The sequence below is a fragment of the Lichenostomus cassidix genome, chromosome Z, assembly GCF_008360975.1.
Source record: "Lichenostomus cassidix isolate B80296 chromosome Z, HeHo_3.0, whole genome shotgun sequence".
Classification (NCBI taxonomy): domain Eukaryota; kingdom Metazoa; phylum Chordata; class Aves; order Passeriformes; family Meliphagidae; genus Lichenostomus; species Lichenostomus cassidix.
In genome coordinates, this window is record NC_139511.1 from 7,074,897 (window position 1) to 7,100,553 (window position 25,657).

The 25,657-nt window shown below is 41.2% G+C and overlaps 1 protein-coding gene across 1 annotated transcript; it reads left to right on the forward strand.

Annotated features, from left to right (window-relative positions):
• The first annotated feature begins 4,640 nt into the window (after nt 1-4,640).
• On the forward strand, nt 4,641-24,182 carry REEP5 (receptor accessory protein 5). Its single transcript, XM_085043300.1, has 5 exons — nt 4,641-4,814; nt 4,912-5,005; nt 15,035-15,173; nt 20,095-20,263; nt 21,613-24,182. Exons 1-5 carry the CDS (start codon nt 4,697-4,699, stop codon nt 21,660-21,662), a joined length of 570 nt encoding a protein of 189 aa, XP_084899426.1. The 5' UTR covers nt 4,641-4,696; the 3' UTR covers nt 21,663-24,182.
• The last annotated feature ends 1,475 nt before the right edge of the window (nt 24,183-25,657 follow it).

Consider the following 25,657-nt stretch of genomic DNA (forward strand, 5'->3'; position numbering starts at 1 on the left):
ATAAACAGATTCTACACTAAAATCTCCAACAAAGGATCAAGGTAGCAGGTAAGTGGACCGAAAATAAATAACTTCTGTAGGCAGTATGAGCTCAGCACCCTCAGTTGATACAAGTTGGTATTTTGGGTCAAATTTGCATCCAAGGAGACAGTGGAAGTGCTACTACCCTGCTTTGCTCCTTGTGTTACATGGTAAAAGAGGTGAGTGAAGAGCTGGCGCAGACCATCAGGAGGATGGTGGATATGCTGTAGAACCAATACCATATAACCCATGTGGAGGACCATAAACAGTTAAAGTACTTTGAAGCAAGTGTTAGGTTTAGCAAATCACCATGGAAAAATTAATGAAAATTTAGACCCAAACCTGTGTTCATCTCAGTTCCCTGATTGTAAAGGAAAGAGAACCATAAAGATCTGAAAATCATCTGGAAGGGTTTTTATTAAGAGAGAAGCACGACAGAAAGGGCTGCATTGGAGGTGATGTACAAGACATTATAATAATTAATAAGATGCATTCAATAGCAGATTTGGATGAAGAATGGTACATAAAACCTGGAGAGGTTTTCTGAACCTTGCAGAGGAGAGAGGAAACACACAGAAAAAGGCAAGTCAGTGATCATTTATTTATAGAGAACTATGGTGAGCCTGATCAGAAAAATCTGTATTGGGCTTTTCCTAACATTACAGTGCTTTGGTCAAATAATTTATGATCTAAGGCTTTGCAAGTAATCATTGATTTAATGGCAATAACGTGCATTGTTTTACATACATGACTGCCCATGCTGTAGGTCAAGACAGCAGGGTTTGTTTAGGCAACACTGATCTCAAACAGGCTTAACCAGCTGGTCCAGGTAACACACACATCCCTTGGGTGTGATCATCCACTCAAACTCCAAGTTGAGTGGATTATTGGATGAAGCCCAGCTCTGGGGTCCCCAATATCAGGAGGACATGGATCTAATGGAGCAAGTCCAGAGGATCATGAGGATGGTCAGAGAGCTGGGGAGACACACTGAGAGAGATGGGATTGTTCAGCCCAGAGGAGGGAAGGTTCCAGGGAGAGCTTCTAGCACCTTCCAGTACCTAAAGGGAGCCTACAAGACAGATGGGGAAAGACTTTTTGCACAGGAATGTAATAACAGGACAAAGGGGAATGGTTTTAAACAGAGAGTAGGTTTAGCTTAGATGTTGTGAAAAAGCTCTTTACTCTGAGGGTGGTGAGGCCCTGGCACAGGTTGCCCAGAGAAGCTGTGGATGCCCCATCCCTGGAAGTGTTCAAGGCATGGTTGGATTTGGCCCCGAGCAACCTGGTCTAGTGGAAGGTGTCACTGCTCTTGGCAGAGTGGTTGGAATGAGATGAGCTTTGGGGTGCCTTCCAACCCAAACCATTCTGTGAGTCCATGAAGTAATTGTGCTAAAGCCACAAGCTGACCTCTAACTCTGCATGGATGATGGGAGTGGACTACAACTCATGGTGAAAAGACATACAGTGTTGAAGACAGTTAAAGAAATAAGGGAGCACACATAGTCACTAGGCCAGTCTGATCCTAAAACCGGATTAAATAGCTTAAAACGTCAAAGTGAAAAAGTAAAGGTACTGATTTGTATTAACTGGAAAATAAAGGTAGAGAAAAAATGAGGATACAAAAAGGGAAAATGAAGAATGGAGGACCATGAAAAGAACATACTGTTATCTATTAGTTTGTTTCATAGCACCACCTTCACCAGGCAGGGTAGGCAGCCTGCGCTGCCATTCTGCATGTGGTCTAAGGGTTCAATTCATCTCCCAGCCCAGGTGTGTCCTGTTGCTTGTGACTTTAGATGTCAGCTCTGGTACTTGATGGTAACCCTACAGCTAGTGGCTGAGTAGCCTGGGCAAATGGGCTACTGCTGCATGTGCTTTGGTTCTGGTGTTTAGGACACTGCTACACTCAAATCTTGCAAGGTGTAAAGGCACTTATCCTCTTGGTCCTCCATGGGGTAGTTCTGCCGCATTTTTCTGGTTTTCTTCTTCTGCAGAAACTCCTTGAGCAGGTCATGCAATCCTCCTTTAACCTTCCTATCTAGCTCTTTCAGTTTACAATATTCCTTCCCTGTTCTCATTTCCAGGTTTTTCTGGGAACATGAAAGAGCACTGCTCAATACAGCATGTTCTCCATACTGAGCTTGAAGACTGTTGTTACTTTTTACTTCTGTACCCTAGCTTTATTTCTATTTGATTTTCCAATTTCTTTCTTCTAAAAACTAATTTGTTTCTTCCTGTTACATAAGTATCTTAAAGAAAACAGTTATGCACCTTACTGCTATAAAGAATTTACTCAGCACACTGTAGTGCACTGAAAACATTAGCCTAGCACAGAGCAGCTGGGGGAGCTATTAATGCTATGTTTTATAGTTTAGTTTTAAATAAAACAACAAAAAAAGCAGACAGTGGTTTATTATGAAAACTCAGCCAGAATTTACTTTTTTTAAAATTCCCTTTTCTATAATACTTTTGTATCTTACCTGCTTTCCTCTTCAGTCCTTCAGTGTTATAGGTATGATGAAAAAACCCCAGATTTTTAGAGGGACTTCATTAAGTGCAAAGAGAGCAAGCATGGGGAGAAAACAGAAGCCAAAAGACCACATTAAGTTTACATGAGGCTTCTTGCACTCCTGCAAACCATGATCCAAGCCTGCAAACCTTCAGTTTGAGAACTGCTCATTTAGAATTTAGCAGGTCCTGTAATTTCTCCATATCCCATAGGTAAAATGAGTCACACTGCTTTCTGCAGCCTTTGGTGATGCTTACTTTGATTCACTTTTAACCTTTAGGCACATCAGAACATTGAAGTATCTTTATAAGACAGGGAATTCCTACAGATTACTGTCTTTATACCTGACAAAAAGGGAATCTCAGTGAAGTTGCTAACATTTTTAATATTGCCGTATTTTTAATTACAGTGTAGAATTTTGCTTTGCTTGCAGCCAAGAGTTTAATGTCTCACAGATCTTGTTGAGGACCAAGAGTTAAATGTCTCACAGATCTTGTTAAGGACCATTTCTTAAGGCTATCTGGCACTGTTAACAATCTTTATTAGATTGAAAGTATCAGCATCTCTTCATGCTATGTTGCTCCAGTCCCAACAGTCCCCACATTCTCTGCAAAACCCAAGACATATTGGATGGATACAACAGACAAAGAAAGGAAAAGGAGGGGGCTGGAACACATAGCATAGGAGGAGGGTCAAGGATCTGGGACTGTTGTATTTAATCTCAGAAGTGAAGGCTAAGTGGGGACATCGATTGCTACTTTCAGCTGTTTAGAGGTTAAAGTGAACTAGACCCTCCTCAGAAGTACAAAAAAAGCAGGGCAAAGGACAAGATGAAACAGTCACATGTGACATCAAAGGACATCTCAATTTCAAACACGAGGAAAAAAATCTGTGTGGCTGCAGTTAAGCACAGTGAAGGGCTATCCAAGGAGGCTGCATCCAAGAATTTCCACCCATGAACATTTTCAGACTCCAGTGATCCAAATCCTGAGCATCAGGATCTACCTTTAGCATTAGCCATACTTTGAGCAGAAGACTGGAGTACATAACTTCCAGAGATCACTTTTAACTCTATTTTTTAAATTCCATTTAAAAAAATAAAAGAGTTACTATTACAGGACAAACCTTTTGACCAGGGTTATGGACGAAATATTATTCTCCCTCTTCTTATCTGTGCTTTAATATAATAAGACAGTTACTGGAAAGAAGAAAATTTATTTCAGCAATTAAATTTAAACTCTTTGCAAGATGCCTTCCCCCCAAACATTGACAGCTCCAAAGCACAATGCGATGTTTACTTTTAAATTTTTCTTAGGTGAAGATAAGATACACACAAAAGAAGTCTGATTAGTATTTTCTGGCACACTCAAGAGCAGCACAGATTTGAAGAGGGCATAAAGAGTCCCAGTACTGGTTGTAATGCTGAGTCAGATGCAGAGGAGTTGCTGGGAAGGGTCAGCCCAGCCGGGGAAGTTTCCAGGACTACATCACAGCCAACAAATTATATTTAGTTGGCAAGAACATTGCACACACCATAAATTCCAGGGTACAGTTACAGCAAGGCGCTGCTGCCCTCGGTGTGGTCACACATGCCTTTCGGGTACCCGTGCAGTAAATTGTCATAACCTTTCTTCTACATCACGTCCATGCCTACCGTCTGTTTCTGACCTTTGCTCGTCGTGTTTGAAATCGATGGTATCACGCACTGGTATTTGGGGGTGGTTTTTGTGCAGTTTTAGGGAATTGGAGCCGGCTACGTGCGTGGCCTCCTTCTCCGTGCGTTCTTTGACACAAGGGACTCACTATTTGATTACTTGAACAAGCCGCACCATCCTTTCCGGATACATGTCGCTGGCCCTCCTCTAGGATTAAAAATCTGTCCCTGCTAGAGGAGCAAGGAGGGCGGGAGGCCGCGGGGGCACATCGGCAGCGCGCCCGACGCCGCACCCCGCGCTGTGCCTGCCCGAGGCTCCCCAACAACCATCGGGGACCAGCCGGGGCTCGCCCCCCTCCCTCCATTTCGCGCAGGGCGGATCGCCGCGGGCCCGCAGCCGGCGGAAGATGGTTCCTCGCCGCTCGCCACCGCCCCCGGGCGCGGCGCCACGGGGATGGGCGCTGGGTGGCGGGGCGGCGCCTGCGCTCGGCCCGGGCCGCACCAGCGCCATGACCGCGGCGATGCGGCAGCGGTTCGACCGCTTTTTACACGAGAAGAACTGCATGACCGCCGTGCTCGAGCGGATCGAGAGCAAGACCGGCGTCAGCCGCACCTACATTTCCACCGGTGAGCCACGGCCGCCGCCGCGCCGGCTCCCCGCGGGCGGCCGCGCCCTCCTCATCCCGCTGCCCCGGGCGCTGACGGCTTTCCCCTCTCTCCTCAGGTATCCTCGGGATCGTGGCCGTGTACCTGGTGGTGGGCTACGGCGCGTCCCTGCTCTGCAACATCATTGGCTTCGCCTACCCCGCCTACGTGTCGTGAGTGTCGCGACTCTTGCCCCTGTCGCCGCACGGTGGTCCCGGGTGCCACTCGCGAAACAGCATCCCTTGCGCTGGTGCCGAGCCCGGCAGGGGTGGCACTCCGTGCTCCACAGTGTTGTTTTTGCCGCCCACTCCTTTAGCAGGTTACAGGTGCCGGGTGCCAAGTGAAGACCGAGGCTTCTCCCATTTGGCGAGTGCTACGTCGGGAGTTGCAGATGGGAGACGCTGGGTGGTTTCCACACTTCATAACTACTTCCTGTAGCTTTGGGTTATGCTTTGGGTTTGGGTTCCCAGCATTGTCATCTCCAGCTGGCTGCTGGTAGCGGGAGACAGGATCGCTGTTTGGAGGGTGTTTGTGAAAATTGTGATGTTTTGAGCGGGGGCAGGATGGCTCTGCTGCATCCTCAGCGTACAACTGGTACAAAGTACTGAGTAATGCAGCGGGCTGGAGACGGAGGTGCATCAGGGAGTGAGATTTACTCCGACCCCGCCTCGCTGATGAGGGGAGGAAAGGAAAACGTTAACTCCTCTCGCGTGTGGAAGACTTTTAAATGCTTCCTTTTTCAAAGGAAGGCCTCCTTAGATATTCTCAAAAGTAAAGTAACTGTTATCTTCACATGAAATACATAGTCCTTTAGACCAAAATGCCTTTCCTGCTACGCAGGACCGCAGTCGAGTATGCGCCAAAAGCCTGCAGAAACGTACTAAATAAAACCTTCTGTGTAACCTAATACATTCATAAAATGGAAGTTCTTCCCAGCAAGACTGCTATATTGTTGAAACACAGTGCTTGCCTTTTATGTAACTATTTAAATACGGTCAGCAGCTTTTAAAAATATGTTCTCTGTAATTAGATCCTGGGCAATACTAAATCGGTTCTTTTATTTTCTCAGAGATGTGAGAGATTGACTTGCTTTTGGGCTCTTGAAACATCCTGTGGTTATGATGCTTAAGACCAAACAGCATTTTTCTAAATGCTGTTCCTGGTGTTTGCTAATTTTGGAGATTATAGGCCAAGAACTCTGGAAAAACTTAGGTTTTGTTTCCTAAACAATAATTTCCTAAATGAAAAGATTCGTTTCATTAAAATCTGAGAGGAAAAATATCAGCCAACAAACCTTCAAAGCATTGAAATGGTTGTGTAGGAATTACGTTTATATAATATTTTGTTTCTGACTTAGGTCACTTCTAAAATTATGTAGTTGCTTTCTAAAATCCTATTTAAATTTTAAAATTTGTTTTAAAACAGTTTTGGGATCATATTTTAAACCTTCCATTACGCAACGATGCTGAATAAATGGATAATACAAACTCTTGGAACTGTGGAAGCAAGACAGTAGCAAATCAAATATGAATAAAGTTTCATTGCCAATTTTTTTTTCAAATCTGGATTTTTAAAAATATTTTTGTAGAGTGTCTACCCTTTTTCATGTTGAAAGATAGTTTTAAATGTGTCTTAATGTGAAAAGTTACCTCCCAGATGTTCGTATGGTGGCGTTTCAGATTTTTGACTTTTTTTTTCTTAAATAATGAGAGCATTGTCCTTGCCTACAAATTTTACTTTAACAAAAAAGCATGCTGAGTAACATGCACAAGAATACAATGTCAGTTCTGGTTTTTTTCCAGTTCATGCCCAGGTAATGCTTTTCCTTTAGCTGTCTTTTTAATGCTGAAAACCATTTATAGTAGAAAATTATAATCTCAGGTGAAAATCTGACTTAAAACACATGTGATGTGCTGCATGCCAGTGTCTTTCGGTGGCTGCCTGCTGGCTGCACAGGTGGGCTTGATCCCCTCCCAAGTCCAGAGCTAGTATGCGGGATTTTTCCACACTTTGCTTTGCCTGCTTTTGTTTTTGCTGCTGTGGATCATGTACTGTAGTGAGGGTGCTGCCGAGTGCCATCCCCCATGCTTATAAAGCGTACAGACCCAAAGCATAAAGAACACTGGCCAGAGTGGTTTGTTTATTCCTCTCTGCTATTTGGTCTGTCCCGCTTAGAAAGGCAGATGAAGGCCCTGCTGTATGAGCTGGCTGTAGTGAATTTGCTTCCTAGCATTGAACAGCAAACAGTTTTCAGCTGTTTTTATCAGCTGCACACACCCTCAAATACCTTTTGCTCTAAAAGCTGTGGCTTCTGGAAGAGGTCAGGAGCTGTAAATTGAATGTATTGTGCAGGGTGTTAGTTGGGTATTTACACAGGTGTTTCAACAAGGGACCCAAGCCTGAAATTTCTCAGAAAGGTCCTAAGAGACAAAGCAGATTGCTTTTCCTCGGTTCACTTTCTTTTTTTGTGAAGTAGGTCAGTGTACCATTTCTCCATTGTCAGTAACTGAACTAAGTGGAAAACGAGGAGTGGTTTGGGTTGGAAGGAACATTGAAGGTCATGTAGTTCCAGCCACCCTGCTATGGCCAGGGACAAAGTAGTGGGGTCAGGCTCCTCGTCAGCAGAAAAGGCACTCATGAAGGGGTGGGACAGTTGTCTGTGCTCTGCAAGAGACATCAGCTCCTGTCCTTACACTTGTTTAAAATGACAAACAGACTGCCCGGTGGGTAATCCATGGGCATGTTCCAAATCTGTTTTATTGGGATTTCAGTTCTGGGTTACTTCAGTCGTGGTGAGTACTGTTCATCTCTCTGCTTTCCTAGAAGAAAATGTATTGGAATCATAGCAAACCGAGAGACCCTCAGCTCAGAGTTCTGTCTGTTCACGCATAAAACAAGGACAGTTTTGTGCAGGTATCCACCTGTCAGGCCGTGTATAATTCTGCAGTTTATTTTGTTTGGTGTCTGTCATTCTCTGTGTTCATTGTGAGTGTGTGCAGTGCAGCAGGTGTGAATTTCAGTGGAGAAATGCTGGAGGCTGTAGCTTGCTAGACCAAGCAGATGGTGTGAAGTGGTGCAGCTGCATTGCTGCCTAATTTCTCATCGCTGTGGTGCAAACCAGCGCCAGGGGAGGGAGCATCTCCCTGGTTAATGCCCGATAAAGCATCAGGCAGGCACAGTGTTTCCCTCCTCACTCCCCCTTGTTCACCTTGCTTGGGTAAATCTTTAGTGGTTTTATACCTGGAGGAGTTTCTTCTTTGGCAATACAAAATCTTCACATAAATCCAAGTTTATGACATGTCACAGCAAGGGCCCACCTGAGTCTCATAATGCAGGCAAAATGAAGCAGTAGTTTTCTGGCTGTTTCCCGATAAGTTGGACAATCTCTAGTCTCATCCCCTAGAAATCTGTAAACTCTATGGGATGAAACAGAATAAATAATTTTAAGCTGAAATCTAATACTTGCTTTTGCATTAGGCTTTTGTGGGTTGCAGTAGACCAGTGCTGAAAAGTTTACCACAGGTAATAAAAGCAAATTTTCGAACTTCTAGAAAGCTTTAACTGCACAAGGAAGTAATCAGGCTAGAGATGGAAAAAGTGAGTGTTGGCAAGTATGTAAATACTATTGCCAGCATTTTCACTGCTTCTCTAAACTTTCCAGAGCTGGCATGTTCAAATGTAGCTCCACCCATAGTTAGTGGTGGTTAACTGCCTCAGAAAAATTAGAGTGCGAGCAGGAAGGGAGCCTTTGATGACTAAGAAATGCGTGCAAAGGATTGGAAATCTCTTAAGTGTTGTCATGCTTGGTTTAAAAATTGCAAAGATGAAAATAGCTTTGGGCAGTAAAATGTCTGACCTTATTACTAATGACTTCAAGGGAAAAAAGCAGTATAGTACAATTATGCCTCTCTCTGCTTTGGCTAATTTTATGCTGTTACTTCACTTTAGCTGTTTTTACTACATAAATGTTGCTCGTGGCATTTTACTAGCAGGAGACAATCTGTATTGATTGGAAAGAAGTACAAACACTCAATTCAAATTTTAATTTGAACATTGTCATGGTGCCTTGGGTCTGTCTCCTTTTTCCTTTTCTTCTTTCGTACCTTTAAAACAGGAAGACTGCTCTTCTTTGGTCACAATTATGTAGAAAAGGTAAAATTGTTCCTGTATTTCTTGAGAACTAGGGCAGAAAATTTCCTTTCTCTTAACAAGTTTTAAGGCAAATGCTTACTTTTTTCCTTTGTGAAAAATGATGCATGTTGTACTAATGTTCAGAAGTAATGCTCTGCTGCTGCTTTATAAATGTGACTTGAGAGAGCTGACATATCTAACCAGATTCACAATGCTCAGTATAAATATAAGTAGAAAATGTTCAAATCTGTCTGCACGTGTGCTGTTTTCTCTGCACATGTGCTCTTTTCTCTTGTGCCTGATAATCTTTTCATGGGGCTTCAGATGCTAAAAATTGTGGTTTGGTTGTTTTGTTTGGTTTTTTTTTTTAACATGTTCTGCCAAATCAGTTCCTCCAGGCATACTCACTTTTGGTTTTTAGGTTTTAGAGTGTCATGTTTAAAAGCTATGCTAGCAGTTGTTTGGAGGAATTTGTGCTTTCCTTTCTAGAGATAGTGATTAGCTGCAGGGAGTCTAATACTATGATAATGGTAAGAAAATTTGGATTTTACTTCCATATCTTACATTTAGGTTAAAAATATAAAGGTGATTGTAAAACAGATGGGTCTACTCTCAACTGAGGCACTAAGGCATCTTAATCCATGCAGAGGAGCCAGTACTTGTGTGGGGAATGTGTTTTGGGGAAGCTGGTTTTGACCTGTGTCAGAACTGGAGAACTGACTCACTGGTTGGCTGTACAGATACTTGTTTCAGGAGAGAGGAGGCCAAGAATGAGCAGAGAAGTGAGAGGATTGAGAGGATGTCTGCTTTTTTTTTTTTTTTTTTTTTTTGCTTTTTTTTTTCCCTTTTGTTTCAGGAATCTAGCTTAGTGCTGAGTTAACATGTAGGCTGTAAGACACCACTGCTGGGCAAAACTGCATGTGCTCCTTTTGCCTCAGTCTCTGTTTCCTTTTAAGAAACACATTTAGAACCCTTTGTACTACTGTCATGTAGCTTTTTGGTGTTTTCTAATAATATCTGTCTGTGCATGGACAGTGAGGCCCTTGTATCCTATGCTATCCTTCAATAGTTTCTCTGCTGCCATCTGCTTGATACTCAAAATTTTGAGAGAAGGAAACTGGTAGACTAAAATCACAGCAGTTGTGTAAAGTGCAGTTGGCAGGAAGATGTCTTCTGTATCTGCAAATGCCTGACTCTGCTGTTGCAGTCAGTGAGGAGGAAGAAAGATTGAAAGCAGAAGGCTTTTAGCTGATGGATGGAAATGTAGAAGCCAAAATGATAAAGCAAATCCAAGTGCACAGGTACTTGTCTCACTGAAATGACGTGAGATGTCAGGGAGGCAGCCTGCCAGGATGAGTCTGACATGAGGATGATAGGGAGGCACTGAGCTAAGGAAGTCTGTGGCACAGTGGAGTGTTGGTTCTACGTGGGTATCTGGATAGATAGCTAGAAGTAAATTATTTTACAACCTGCTGTAAAGAGCTGGGGCAGACTAATAAGTATAAGCTCTAGAAGTATAGGTAATTTCAGGTTTTTTTAAAACTAAATTCAAACAAACAAACAACTTACACTTGGCTAAGGGTGAGACAAATATGCCTACTTACTCACTTAGTATAGTATGGACCAGAAAACTGAAGGAATGATGCACAAAATGGTCCAGTCTTTCCCAGCTAGAACATGATCACTGGATTTAAGGAAGACTGATCTTTTGCCTTAAACTTGTAACTTTATTTATACAAGAATCGTCAGGTACACCTTGTAAATTGCAGGGATAAGAGTGATCACTTCACATGAGACCACAGCAAAAAAAATTGGCATTTTTTTATTTTTGCCTTCCACATCTGGACTCAGCACCAAAAGAAAAAACCTCACCCCAAACTCATTACTTCGACTGTTAGTACTATATGTGTGAATTTACTGTAACAAATTATTTGTTATGCCAGAGCTAATTGAGGAGCAACAGTCTCTTCTTGGAAAAGAGCTGATTATTTTCTTGAAATGAGTCAGATGCTCTCAGTGAAGGCGCTCCACTTGGCAACTTACTAAAATTAAGACCAGTGTCTGTTACTATCAGTAACAAGATAAGTAACCACACTTGATCTAGGGTTCAGTTTGACTGATTGTAGGATGCGCAGGGTCAAAACTGAGCCAGTGCTCTGATACTGCAGCCACACTGCGGATGGGAGCCCTGGGCTACTATGGAATGTAACAGCCTCCACTCTTCCCCCTTGGCACCACCAGCTAGCAGGGTTACTGGGGAACGGATCTGGCTGAAAATGAAGGTTTTCTTGGCTCCCTGTCCATCACAGTGGTGGCCCACAGCAGGTCACTCTTACTCTTGAACAGGCAACTGTTTTTAAAGTAACTGAGCTGTGATATTTACTATCCAGGCTACTGGAAGCTGCTCCTAGTTACTGCTTTTACCTCCAAGGTGCAAAACTACTGTAAGTTGTTGTTTGGGGCTCTATTTAAAGTCCTCTACAGTAAGTGTTTAAGCAGTGTAAAAAATCCTTTGGGATATGTAATTGCTACACATAACTAATGTGGAATTTGGCCAAATAAGCACTAGGCAAAACAGTATAATTTTTTAAAATCTGAATCTATAGGCTTTGGATGGTCCTTCATTTGTTAGAAAATCTTAGAATTATGTGTTAATGAGACTCACTTATTTGTTCTTGCAACATAGAAATAATTTATAAGAAGGAAATCCTAAAGTAGGATATAGTGTCGATGCCTCTTGGTCTGTATGTTTTCAGTTATTGATGGAGATTGCATTTTGAATATCAGCCTGTTTGATTGGTGACTTAAAATGGCTTGAAGTAACATCTATGATGTCTCTCCTAAGATTAATTGTACAGGGCATTACACCAGGATAATACCTGTAGAATAGCTTAAAAGACTAAGTTTAATTATGGTGTGATTCTCATGTTGGAAAGGGTATAGTTATAAATGGATAAAAACCCCTCTCTCGTCAGATATTCTACATAACTCACTGTGCTTGTTCTTGGACAAGTACTGTTTTCTGTGGTTTACTATTGAAATAATATGTAAGTAGCAAGGGGTGGCGGTAACTCCTGCCCTTTTATTCCACAGGGACATGTTACATTGGATTCTCCACAGTCTCATCTGAGGGACTTGATCCCCATTCTGAAGCAGAATATGTATAAAATACTTGCCTTCCCTTGAGTTCAGTTAAAACTTTAATTTGCTGACAGCCCTGCTGTATCCTGCTTTCCCCCCCTCCCTCTCTTTCCGATTGGGACTGGAGTTGTGGCCAGCAGGAGTAGTTGTAGCTGACGTGGCTGTTGCCTCCTGGGTGTGCTGGAGGGGCTGCCCCTGACCTTGCCCACCAAGAGCAGATCACTGCAGAAGGAGGGGTGATGTGCTGTTCCCTACAGTGTGTAAGAAAACAACCACGTGTGGATTTAATGCTGTGTACATCAGCTGGATAAATCAGACGGGGCTTTGAGTCCTTGTAGTGCTGCTGCTTGTGACTGTCTGACAATAAAAGGGTGTTGTTCATGTATCCCCTGAGGAATTACAGCAGCAGATGGTGAACGTTCAAAGGGGGAACACCCATGGCACTGCATTTAGGAGCTCTCAAAGGCCATTTGTTTCTAGAGAGAAGATAATGGAGCATGGCCCATTAACACAGTGATATGCCGTCTGCCCTCTGCCACAAAACTGGAGATTCTAAGCTTTTTTTTTTAATGAAAGCTGATTTTCATGGTTGCTGAGATGGCTTTAATAATATTAGGAAAAAATTAATGCTCCCTTAAATCCATATATGACTTCAGATGGTGACTGGAAAACAGCAAGACTGCTGGAAATTTCACTGCAAAGCATTTTCTCTCAAATACCAAGCTAGGGTGCTTATTGTGGTAAAATAAGCCTTCTCCTTATGGATCTTATGGAGAAACTATTAGCAGAACTGAAGAAATTCACATGGTGAACCTCTACAGCAAGTTTACCTTAACAGTGAGAAACTGCAATTGGTTCCTTTCTCTGCTCCGTTTATCTACTATTCTAACATCCCTACTAGTCCTTGTATTTTTTTTCTTTCCCTCCAGAACTGCAGTTTCACACATTGAAAATAGCTCTGTAGCCTTCTTCCTTGACTCCTGTGGTGTTCAGGGGCTGTACTCGCCTGGTGTCATTAGAATACTTCAGAGGTGTGGTTTTAAATAATTCATAGAAAAGATGTGGTTTGCAGTGGGAGCAGGAGCAGCTGTAGTTGTCCCTGGCTTTGAGCAGATTGCTTGGGCTAGGGCTGCCCTTGGTGTTAGGAACAGCAGGAACTAGACCTGCTGTTGCCAGCCTGTGGAAAACCTGTTCTTCCAGTTGTGCTGTTGCTGTGCCTCGGTAAGATCCCCTTATTGATGGGGTATGGCAAGGGCTGCTGCTTTTCCCACTGCAGGACACTGCTTGCCAGCCTCGAGCTCCAGTGGAAATAATGCATGAATTAAGCATCAGATCCTTGTATTGCATTTCAAAGTAATTCAGTCCAGCAGCTGTGTCAGCTCCCTGTGCGTGGAGCGAGTTTGACAGTGCTTTTGCTAAAACATACAGCAGGTCATAGGAATTATTTCCCCCAACCCCCTCTGCTCCCCCCGGCTACAGAAACTAGGAAGTGGTGGAATCCACAGTGTTTCTCAATTCACAGATCAGGAAATGGATTTACAGCCAACTCTCTGGTTTCTGCTTTGTAAACCTTCCTAACTCTGCCTTTTTTAGGGACCTAACAGAAAACTTGGCAGCTCTGCTGTGTCTCACACATCTGCTTCAGAAACAATATAGCTGGTATTAAAGGAATATGTGATAGAAGAAATAAAACTAAATTCATTAAAGTGCGTCTACAGATTTTAATCCTGCAGCATGAGTGGAGAGGACAAATACTTTCTAACACTCTGAAACTTGAAATTATCAGTCTTAGATTTGCTAGCGTTTTCTTTTAAAAGTTCTTACAATGCTAATCTGGAATTTAGTGGCTCCAGAACCTCCACTCCACTACTTTTACTGAAGGAGCGCATGTGCATCTTTCAGTTCCTGATTTTTAGAACTGTATAAACTCGAGCTGCATTCTCATAGCAGATGGAGAACAAAAGCCCATTAAATACCCTTTTCTTAATACTTCAGTCTACAACAGACTTTGCAAGTTCTGTAGGAATTAATTTATAGAGCAATACAATGGGTGATACAGATACATATTCCTCAGCATGTGGATCTGGATCTCCTCTGCTTATGCAGACCAAATGCTTCTTAGGACTTAGGGCAAATCTTTTCAAAGAGGAATCTAGTGCATGTATGTATGAGTAAATTTAAAATGCTGCTTATTAGAAATAACTCTGCAAAACCAGAGAATAGTATAGACAGTCTCATACCCCTGGTGGTGCTGGGAACCCTAAGCTGTGCCACACTGAATGGATCTCTGACCCACACCTAGAATGCTGTGCAGGCTTTGTCTGTAGGCAAGGTTATCCCACTTTGATAACTTCAGCTATTGTAGGGTTTTTCATCCAAGACAACAACTCTGTTCATCGTTCCTCTCTGACTGCCAGAGAAGGAGGATGGTCAGTGTTGGTTGTAGGTGAGGCCAAGCAGGTGATGTGATCGATAGCATCCCATGCCCCACAAGCCTGGACTTACTCAGGTTATCTGTTATGTGGATCAATAATGCTGTGATGTACTGTAGCCTTCTGGTCAGGATTACCACAATGCCTTTAGAGCTGGAATTGTGTCCAAAGATTATCCTCTCCCTATCTTGTCCCTCAAAATGTTTCATAAACAAAGTCAGAATGCTCATTGGTTTTGTTTGGTTTTTTTTTCTCCTTGTAATCACAGAGCTAGAAATAGCTTGACTATGTTTTGGTTTTGAAGTGTGACATGTAGGTAAAAGCTTTGCTGTGCAAAGATCTTGACACACTGTCTGTACGATAGATACTAATTAGTTTTTTTGGAGTAATTCAATTACAAAGATTCACATATAACAGCAAATCTGAGTCACGAAAACTTTGTCATTATAGATGAGACTGATGCTACTGTTCTGTTCACTTGATTTGTTTTCCTTGCAGAATCAAGGCCATTGAAAGTCCCAACAAAGATGATGACACGCAGTGGCTGACTTACTGGGTTGTGTATGGCATTTTCAGCATAGCTGAATTCTTCTCTGACATCTTTCTGTCCTGGTTCCCTTTCTACTACATGCTAAAGGTACGTTAGTTCATGTGACCCCCTTCTCAAATGAGACCTTTGGTAAAGCTGATCTGATGTCTCCAAGAATGGATAGATGACAGCAGACTCATTTGGAATCGTTCCAGGGTCACGCCTTATTTTCAGATGCTGCATATGCACATAATTTAGTACTGTGCAAGTGATCTGTTTACAGCTGATAGTTTTGTGAGGCAAGAGAGGAAGTTGGGATGGGTGGAAGGGGAAGGTCTGCTGTGTTTTAGAAACTAGAAAGAAACAGTGTAACTGTCAAAGAAATGCCAAAGACAGTTCTTTCTCTTGGTGTTCAGGGGAATTTGGACAAATTATAGACGTGGTGAACACCACAGAGTGGCTCTATTTTTGCTTTAAGGGCATTAGTAAAAGTGGAAAGTAAAATCACTAAGGCAGTTGGAGATAGTGACATCTGTGCTATTGCAGCAAAGAAGGAAATTGGAACTTGAGAACAGTTTGAGTCCTACAGCTTTAATTCTTGATTAAGCTCAGTTTTCTGAAAGGAATTGGTAGGTGTCAGAGGAGATTGTCACTAATGGGCATTTGTTAGTGTGATTTGACTACTAGCAATGATTTGGTTCATGTGTTCCAAGCTTTGTTTGTGATCTAAGGTGTCAGTCAACTTCAGCATATCTTCAACTTCAACAGTCAACATATTCAGCATATTGAATTATTTTAGGAGATAGCTGATCACTATATATGCTTGCAGGGTTGAAGCATTCTAGCTTGCTACAGAGTCTGCTGTTTATCTCCAAGAACTGTTACCTATTTTCTGGTTCAGTGGGCTGTTCTCTTTCTTTTCTTTTCTTTTCTTTTCTTTTCTTTTCTTTTCTTTTCTTTTCTTTTCTTTTCTTTTCTTTTCTTTTCTTTTCTTTTCTTTTCTTTTCTTTTCTTTTTTCTCTTCTCTTCTCTTCTCTTCTCTTCTCTTCTCTTCTCTTCTCTCCTTCCTCTCCTCTCCTCTCCTCTCCTCTCCTCTCCTCTCCTCTCCCTCTCCTCTCCTCTCCTTCCTCTCCTCTCCTCTCCCTTCTCCTCTCCTCTCTCCTCTCTCCTCTCCTCCTCTCCTCTCTCCTCTCCTCCTCTCCCTCTCCTCTCCTCCCTCCCTCCCCTCCCCTCCCCCTCCCTCCCCTCCCTCCCTCCCTCCCTCCCTCCCCTCCCTCCCCTCCCTCCCTCCCCTCCCTCCTCCCTCCTCCCTCCCTCCTCCCTCCCTCCTCCTCCTCCCTCCCTCCCTCCCCTCCCTCCCTCCCCTCTCCCTCCCTCCTCCTCCTCCTCCTCCCTCCCCTCCTCCTCCCTCCTCCCTCCTCCCCTCCCCTCCCTCCCTCCCCTCCCCTCCTCCCCTCCCCTCCCCTGCTTTAGTCTCACCAAAGTTATTAAAAGGATTTGCTTAACAGTGGGGTCATTTAAAATTTTAATTTTAAGTCCTGATGATGCCAAAAGCTATTTCCAGGAAATGCCATAGTTTATAGACAAAAACTGACTGGGACAGCTGGTTTACACCTCTGCATTGTTCCCTTTTCAGTCTTTAACAGGCCTCAGCTGTGACAATCATTTGGACACCTTGTAGTTTAGTAGAATTATGAGTTTAACCCAATGTCTGCAGTGGTATATACTCACAATTGTGAATTCATACAGTGTATTTTCAGAGCTTCTTTTCTAAATTCTTGGGGGAAAAAGATGTGGCAATGATTTCTTAGTGCCACCACATCTCTCTTTCTGAGGAGTACATGATTGAAATTCAGGTTGACTATGCACAATCAAAGACCACAAATGGCTCTGATAAAATGGTATCAGGAGTGCCACTGTTACATGTACGGTTGGGATCAAGGGAAAGGCACTTTTCTCAGTTCTGCAGAAGCAAACACAGGGAATTATGTCAATGCACAGCTTTCTACGATAGCTGCAGAAGGCACATAGAAGTCAAGTATTTACTCTCAGTAGTGATTGGTAATAGAGGTTTACTTTTGCTGTACAAAGACAGCCAGGTGTTGGCTAAGAGTCAGAAAGCATTGCTGAAAGGGTAGAAGGATGGAGTTACTCCACAGAGAGAAAAGGAGGAATCAGGCAGCTTCCACACGTCATTCCACCCATGAACTAAAACCTCTTGTAGGGTAGCTCATGATGTCTCCATGTCTCTTTTGTGAAGTAGAAGCCCAGATACATCACCCATGAAAATTTCGAGCTTGCTTTAATTTTCAAAATGTGTTAAATGTGCGTATTCACATCTCTTTGATACAGCTTGTGGCTTCCACTCCAGACTGAGTTTTAGTTGCTCAATGTGCATGGCTGGGGCACTGGGCACAGCTGCTCCCAGAGTCCCTGAAGTCCAGAGTTTACTCTGTCACATCAAAGTTTTCAGCAGACTAGCAGATTTTATAGGTGGGAGAAAGGCACACTGAAGAACACCTTTGAATATGTAATGATGTTTGTATATGTTTTTGTTCTCCGGGTGAGATTTCTTGGATTTTGTGGGCCTTTTTTTTTTTTTTTTTTTTGTAATACCCCCTTCTTACTAATGTGTTTGGGTTTTCTTTTTCTCTGTTGCACAGGACATGCATGCAACTCATAATTTCATGTGCATGTGATTTGGTTTTAAACACTTCTGTTCAATATTTAAAGATTTCTGTGGCTCTAATTCTAATTCTGTGAATTAGAATTACTGTACTCTAATTCAGGTATTAGAGTACAGTAGCCAGAAAAGTAGCAGAGTTTATCATCTTAAGGGTATTCTTGGTGGTGGCAATGAGAGATATTCCTTATTCCACTAATGTCTTTGCCTTGAAGTACTAGAATGCTATTTCTGACCAAAACTGGTGCTGCCTGGGCAAAAACAGCTGCTAGGAGCAGGTCCAGGTGAGCTCAGGTGAATTCCATTCCCTCCTCTGTCTGGTCTAGAGAGTTGCAAAGACTCTATTTTGATTTGTTTTGGGGTTTTTTTGTTTTTTTGTTTTTCTGTTAACAGGTTAACAGTTTTATCACTCTGAGCTTGCTGGACCTTCTTACAACCCTTTTTATTTTTAAGAGCCTGTGTTAGTTCAGTTTCATGAGAGACAGGGGGAAAATAAACTACTTCAGCAGTCTAACTTTCTCAAGCTTTGAAAAGATTGAGATTCTCAACTTTCTCAGTAGAAAATGCAAATAAGCATCTGTTTCAGTACAATTCAAAAGTAATAGATATTTGAGAACAAATCTATAATTACTTTTTTCTTGACTAGACTGCAACAAAGCTGTCAGATCAAAATTACTAATTTTATTCTTAGGCAAGAAAGGGGAAATTCCAATTTCTTTTAGTTTCAGAGGAGGTTGGACTCACATCTGAGGGATTTTTTAAAGCAAAGGAGGTCTAGCTTTTTGCATGTTGGAAGTTGAATAACTCAGTAATTGATGAGATATTCTTGAACAGGAAGTAAAGTCAGTGTACTTCTCAGCTTTTAATGAAAGATAACAATATAAGATAGTACCATGTATTCTTTCTGTTATATGAAGTTCCAAAGATTTGTTTTAATTCATTGGAATGTTCCTGGTGTGCCAGTCTCTCTGGTGAACACTTTACTTTAAAAAACCTTTCTTTGTCTTCTGGGAAAACACTCCTTTAGGTCATTCTGTTTTGACATCATGATCAAATAGTTTAAAGGAGAAAGCTTAATGTTTACCCAAAAGAATAGTGAATTGCTTTGGCACTGCAGAGAAGACAAAGCCAAAATTTTACAGATGTGAAGAGCAGAACCTACAGAACATCCACTCTATACCTTACTGGGAAAGAACAGAGGGGAGCTATTCCCAAATATTTGGAAGGCTTGCTTGAAAAAGGCTCTGTGTTTTGTTTCCTTTCTGTCCAGAAATGTGTGGAAATCCTCAAACATGGAATCCTGTCTAACAGAAAAACAAAGCATGTTTTGACTGAGACGGGGGTGGTTTTGTTTTGTGTTTCAGGAAAAACACAAAAGTCTGAGAAATGCTGTTACGCCTTCATTTTCTGGGGAGGCTTTTGACATGGAATAATGTACTGTTTGTATACAGAAAGAACTGTACAAAAGCTGAGAAAAATGTACTTCATTTTGTTGCAGTTTTATCCTGTAAAATAATTTTATATATATTTTCATAGCTCAAGCAAATTTAGTTATGGCACTCCTTGTCCCTTAAATGTTTCATCTTGCTCTGCATAGCTGTCTTTGTGTAATGCATGGCAGTGAAACCAAAGCCAAATAAAAGTGCTTCAGTAATAAAGACAGGCGTTTGTAGTACATGTAATAACTCTCTTTCCAATCCCCTGTTGCAAGATGCAGAAAAATGACCCCACACTGTGGTCTTTGTTTGATTTTTCTAGAGAGCAGATGGTGCTCTAAAATCTGTACCTAAAATGTGTAATCCAGAGGCATTACAATCCTTGTTTGTGCACTGTGTGTAGCTTGGGTGTATCGCTCCCCGTTTTCGCTTTGCCTCTGGGGTATGCACAATCCTCTTCTTTCTCCCACTGTGTTTTCAAAGCAGGGATGCAGAGAGGACAGGGAAGTGTTTTGGCTGGATTGAAGTAGTTTAGGGACCTAGACCTTCAGTCAGGCCTGTACCATATGTTTTAGAAATATTCAGAGAGACTGATGTCTGTCTAACCAAGTTTTATAGTTCTACCCTAAAAAGAAAAACAAGAAGTGCATGCAGTCTTGATACGCCTGACCCCAGACTGGATTTAATGCTGCAGCTCTCCTCCTTTATGCTTACAGTATCCATGCAGTATTCCAATATAAAGATCCCCTATGTGTGATTGTCCTGGTGTGCAGCCTCACTGAACCATGACCACACAGGGAATGACTCACTGCTCCCAATGCACTGAGGATACTTCTGAGGCACTCGGGGAAGGCACTTTGTCTCCTACTTACGATTCCTTCGGCCCAGGCTGATGTTCTTGTTCTCACAGTGTGGCTTCCTGCTGTGGTGCATGGCTCCAAGCCCTTCCAACGGGGCAGAGTTCCTTTACCACCGGATCATCCGGCCTTTCTTCCTGAAGCACGAGGCTCAGCTGGACAGCGTTGTGCAGGACCTGAAGGACAAGGCTGCAGAGACTGCAGACACCATCACTAAAGAGGGTGAGCAAAGCCCTGGGCACTGGTCACAGCAAGTGGGGGGAATTTCACTGTGGAGCTCCTGTCGTTGCAATTAATATTCATCATTTGGAGGAAACAAAAATAAATTGTAAGAAGATGATGTAAATTATAATGGAGAAGTTGAATTTGAGTTAAGATGCCAGGAAATGGGGGTTGCAGTAGGTATTGCTTCCCAGAATTGCAGTTAAGCTTGAGTGAGTCAAAGAAATTGTATAGTTTGTGTGTCTTCCCACCATACAGACCACAAAAAACATTCTCTCTAGAGGCGGGTCCAGACATACCTTTCATAAATAGGGTTATTGTTTCAGTGTATCCTCATATCTCCTAAAATACACTCTCAAATACACGGTAGTTTGGAGGGGCTCCCACTTGTGCAGTAAAGCAATTAACAGCAATAAACAGCAACATGGGAAGTGCAGTTTTCTCATCTACATGTTTTTGTACTTTTCCTTCCTCTGGAGGTCAAAGGATTCCTCGCTCTTAAAGGAATTACTTATGTTTTATTTTTTATGTGTTATCACAACCTGTAGATTGTTAAAGTTTTTTTCTTTTATTTCCTTGCATTCTATAGTGAACCCTTGCACTCTAAAATATCTGATGCTGGTTTTATGAATAAGAGAACAAAATGTATTAAGTAGCTAAAATAAAAGTTTATTTAATTTTCATTTGAAAGGAATTTTATCTATATGCTATTTCAAAGCACCTTAATTCTCCTTTCCCACAGACAATGCATGCAGTCTCATTTCATCTTACCAACTTAAGCAGTTTTCCTGTCTATTAAAAAGATCTGCCTTTCTCAACTATTCTTGGAAGTTTTGCTGCAAGACCCTTCCTGAGTTTTTATTGTTAGACATGTATGTTGCACATGGGATTTTCCTGTCCTCATTTCATCACTTATTCTTCCATTTTCCTATTTTTATATGTAAATATATCCACAAAAAACCCTTTTTTTTTAAAATAATGTGCACACATATGTGGTACACAGAAATATTAGGATTATTCCAAGGTTGTTTTATCATAATGGTATATTTCTTGGTGCAGACCTGTGTATCCTTAGCAGTATGAGCAGTCCTGCTTTAACTGTACCAGTTATATGTATCAGTCTGGAATGTTTATTATACTGCTCCTTGCTTGTGTTTTATTTTTTAAAATATTTTCATGATCAGTTTTATCACTATATCTATGTGAATGTGTATATTAAAGCTATGATTTTCTTCTGTGTTTTGTCTTTTGTGACCTAAAAGGAATTTTTTTTTTAATGCAGCTCAAGAACACTGGATAACCCACTTTGTCTGAAGCCCTATGACTAATTTGATTTTATTTTCCTGCAGCCAAGAAAGCAACAGTGAACTTGCTGGGTGAAGAAAAGAAGAGCACCTAAACTGGTTAAGTTTCCCTACTGCCTCCTTTGTGCAGCTTGATGTTACTGGGACTGTGGTATAAGTTCAATAATACTGCCTTGGAAACATTTTGATATATTAAAGGAATGTGCTGTAAGTTTACTTGCAACTTTGCTGTGACTGATAGAGAGTATGCATTTTTATTTAAAAGCAATGCAGTGGGCAGCATCTGAAGCTTAATGAAAATATTTTATTCATCTTCATGCAGAAGAAGTCTTTCAGTAATCTCTTTCTGCAGTAACATAAATAAAAAGTATATATCCCTCAGGCTCTGCACTTCAGTTGTCTCTTTGTCTATGAAATTACTCCTAGCACTTTGGTTGTGGTGCATCTGGTAGCACAGAGCTATTTTATAGGGAAAATTCTGAATGGATCTTCTTGAATATACAGGGAATTATTGTGAGAGATGGCATAATGGATGTATTACCAACCAGTTAAGCTGTAAATTGTGAAATTACTTGTTCTGTGCACCTGATCATAGAGATTATTCACTGTTGCATGTTGTGTTGTAACACAGTATTTGGTACAGTGTGTGTATTCTTAAATGGATAGATACTAAATATAGGAAAGAATAACTTCCTTGGAGTGATCAAGCTTATATTGGCCTGAAGTAATTTGCTGGAAATTGATGCATTAAATCGCACAAGATTAACACAATGTGACTAAAGTACAACTTCTTCCCTATTCTTGCTAAATAAACTTGTTATCCAAGACTGTTAATGCAGTGCTTTTTAGGATTACACTCAAAATCACAACCCACCTTTTGCTAAGGAGTGATACCATTACAAACCCTTTTTCCTGAAGTCCTTTTAATATTCCAGCTACCTTGGATGTCAGTCCTCAGGACTACGTCTTTAAAGGGATGGACTAGAACCCCAATGAGCTTTTTCTGCTCATAGAAATCTGCAATCTCTTCTGACTGTACTAAGAACAACTTTGTATGAGCACTTAAACTTCCTGAGTGGAGATGCTCTTGTTGTTGCTTGATATATTCCTGACCAATCAGTAAGAGTGCAACCAAAGTTGCTAAGCAAATAAAGGGATTTTTTACAATCAATGTAAAAGAATACGTATTTTTCTTTTTAGATTTGCATCTGTACTCTTTCACATTGCAGTATTTTCAACAAATCAATTACATTAATTAATTAAGCATGAATTAATGAAAGTTCCAGATTTTCATCTCCACACTGACGTTTCTTTAAAGCCTGGATTAATGGTATGGCAGTTCTGAACTCACAGAGAACCCAGAAAGGAAGCTTAAGTTTTTGATATTAAAAACAATTATTTCCAGTCCATGATCTTCTTAAAATAAAGTTTTGAAGACTTCTGACTTTCCGCAACAAGTTGTATCTAAACATCCACTGTAAATTTTCAGATGCAGGAACTGCAAGAGTGAAGCACACAGTGCAACTCAGCAGGTCAGTTTTAACCTGGAGAGGTGTGTTTTATAAGAGGGGATGGAAAAGTGTCTTAAGAGGAAGCAATTTAAGCTTTAAGCTGGCAAACATAGCCGTTTGGGCTGGCAACTTTGATAGGGAAACACAAGACCCACTGTGCCTCCTGTTCTGAAGGACAGCATGCAGTTTGTAATTTGAAGAAAAAAATGCAAAATTTCACAGCTAATCATTCCGTGACAACTTTTTGTTAGGAGGGGATATGCTGAAGAGGATAAAGTTTACAGCAAAGTTCTAGATTGTAAGCAAGTAAAAAGTTTTAAGTGAGTCACCATTTAACTGGCTTAATTACTTGTCTTCTTTTGTCGTAAACCCACTGGACTTTTTTGTAAGCCTTACTAAATCCTAGTCCTGTGTTTTAAACTCTATCAGCTGTATGTAAAACACTCATGTGGCCACTGTAATTTAGTTTCACTTCTTAAAATTAGAAGTAACTAGATAAAAACAAATGAAGATTCTTAACAGACTATTTTATTTCAGTGTGAATCACTACTTATAACTAACTTATCTAAAAGCTTATGGTAAAGTTTAGAGTTTACAAGCCTAAAGACGTCTGTAGTAAAGAAAGAATTTGCTCTTCATTTCTTATGAGAAACTGTTGAGAACTACTCAACAGTTCTTCCACTGTTATTAATGGGGATAAAACATTCTAGGTAGATCCAAGGGACTGTTTTAACACTTACCTAACATCTCTCTCAGAACTTGAAAGGCTTTAAATCAACTTCTTGTCTTTACGACTAGGTATTGCCAGCACATACAATCAGTACTCTTTTGTCAGATTTCTGCTTGAATTAGGACTACAGTCTGTTGTTAATCGAAGCTGACCTTGGTTTTTTGCCTTGATGCAAGTAGAAATGACTGAATTTCTGCAGCAAGTTATCCTTTCCTGCAAGTAACTCCAGTGGGCTCGCCCCACAGATCAGTGCTTTTCTTTGTGTCTTCACAACATCTGTGTGCAAATGTTGGTACACACATCTGCTCCATGTCTTTGCTGAAGTTGTAATGTGCTAAATAAAAATGGACACAAATAAAGAGATTATTCTGGGACTGGTATGATGCCTCAGTGTTTCTCAAGAACCTTATATGTCAACAGTGAAAATTGGCCACTTTAGGAAGGCAGAAGGTCTTTACAAGGTATTCACTTTTTCCCCCCTCAAACTTCATTACTGTGGAACCAGTAGAAACCTCTCTAAAAATCCAAAGGAGCTGACTCAGTTTCATGACAATCTGAGGGTGCAGCCAAGGAGATTTAGAGCATCAGGCCCTTACAGAAGAGTTTGGAATGCAGCTCTTGCCAGCAGTGAGCACCACGAGCATCTTTCTAGGCTTCATAGCCTGACTTACCTGTGTAACTGTCAAAGTCTAGTGTTCTTTAGAAACATAGAGAGGAAAGATTGTAAACTACAGCGATTTCCAAGTTTTACCTCTCCCATGGGTTTCCTGATTTTCCATAAATCACCTCAACAAACAATGCTGAATAGTTACTGGCGGTGTTACACTTACTTAAGAGTTCTTTCTGTTACTGCTGCTTTATCCTACTCGTCTCCAAACTCAGCAAAAAGAAAAACAAGTTCAGAAAAACATAACAAACTCCTAACTATAACATCACTACTAGTGATAAAATAATGAAAACTTTAAACCAGACCAAGAGAATTAACAAAGCATAGAAAATCTAAGTCGTGGAAGGTGTGACTAGTGTTTGTCAGGTTAAACCCTCAGTACGTATAATTTGACAAGTAGTTTCTTGAGTTTGTGTTTCAGTCTTGCTAACACTTTCTAAGTAATCTGAGAATAAACTAATTATGACTAACTCCTTAGTCACCTTCCACCCCCATTTCAAATTCCACAAACAATAGTTTCCTTATGCAAAGGAGGAAGAATGGAGATTTAAAAAACCAAAACCACAAATCCTTTTAGGTCCTGAGAGACTCCCACTATTTTCTGTAAAGGGCATCTGACAAATATGAAAAACATCAGTTTTGTCTTCTAGAGAACTTCTACATCCAGAGTGATGGAATGAAACAGTACTTGAGGAATGACAACCCAGGGCCACTAAGAAAGTCCTCAGTTGTACAACCACACTGTCTTAACTTTTTGAAAATTGTGTTTTCTACTGGTACATAAACCATTAAGAGATTCTGGAGCAAAAACTCTTCAAATGACTGCATCAACTCATGAACTGCATCAAGTAAAAATAATTGAAGATGAACTTTGAATTTAGCATACTTTGGAATGCTATGTAGTTGACACCTTTGCTGAGGCTGCAGAATTCCACAAAACTTTTTATTTTGTATTGCTGCGTCCTTGCAGGAGAAGAATACTTAAAGACATCAGTTATACATCTTAAGTTTGCTACCTGAAAAGCAAACAGACAAAACCCAAAAAACTACACACCAAAGAACCTGCAAACCTTGGCAGATGAAAGGCACCCATGCTGCTTCGTAACAAATAGGATGATGGTTCAGGCTACTCCATTCCTACCTGAAGTTTCCTCTGCTGTTTCTCAGGTCCCAAACTACCAA

Excerpts from the sequence above, each read along its gene's own strand:
- REEP5 (XM_085043300.1), top strand. The coding sequence starts at position 4,697 with ATGACCGCGGCGATGCGGCAGCGGTTCGACCGCTTTTTACACGAGAAG. Across the intron at positions 5,006-15,034 it reads GCCTACCCCGCCTACGTGTC|AATCAAGGCCATTGAAAGTC; the intron begins GTGAGTGTCGCG and ends TTTTCCTTGCAG. Across the intron at positions 20,264-21,612 it reads AGACACCATCACTAAAGAGG|CCAAGAAAGCAACAGTGAAC; the intron begins GTGAGCAAAGCC and ends ATTTTCCTGCAG.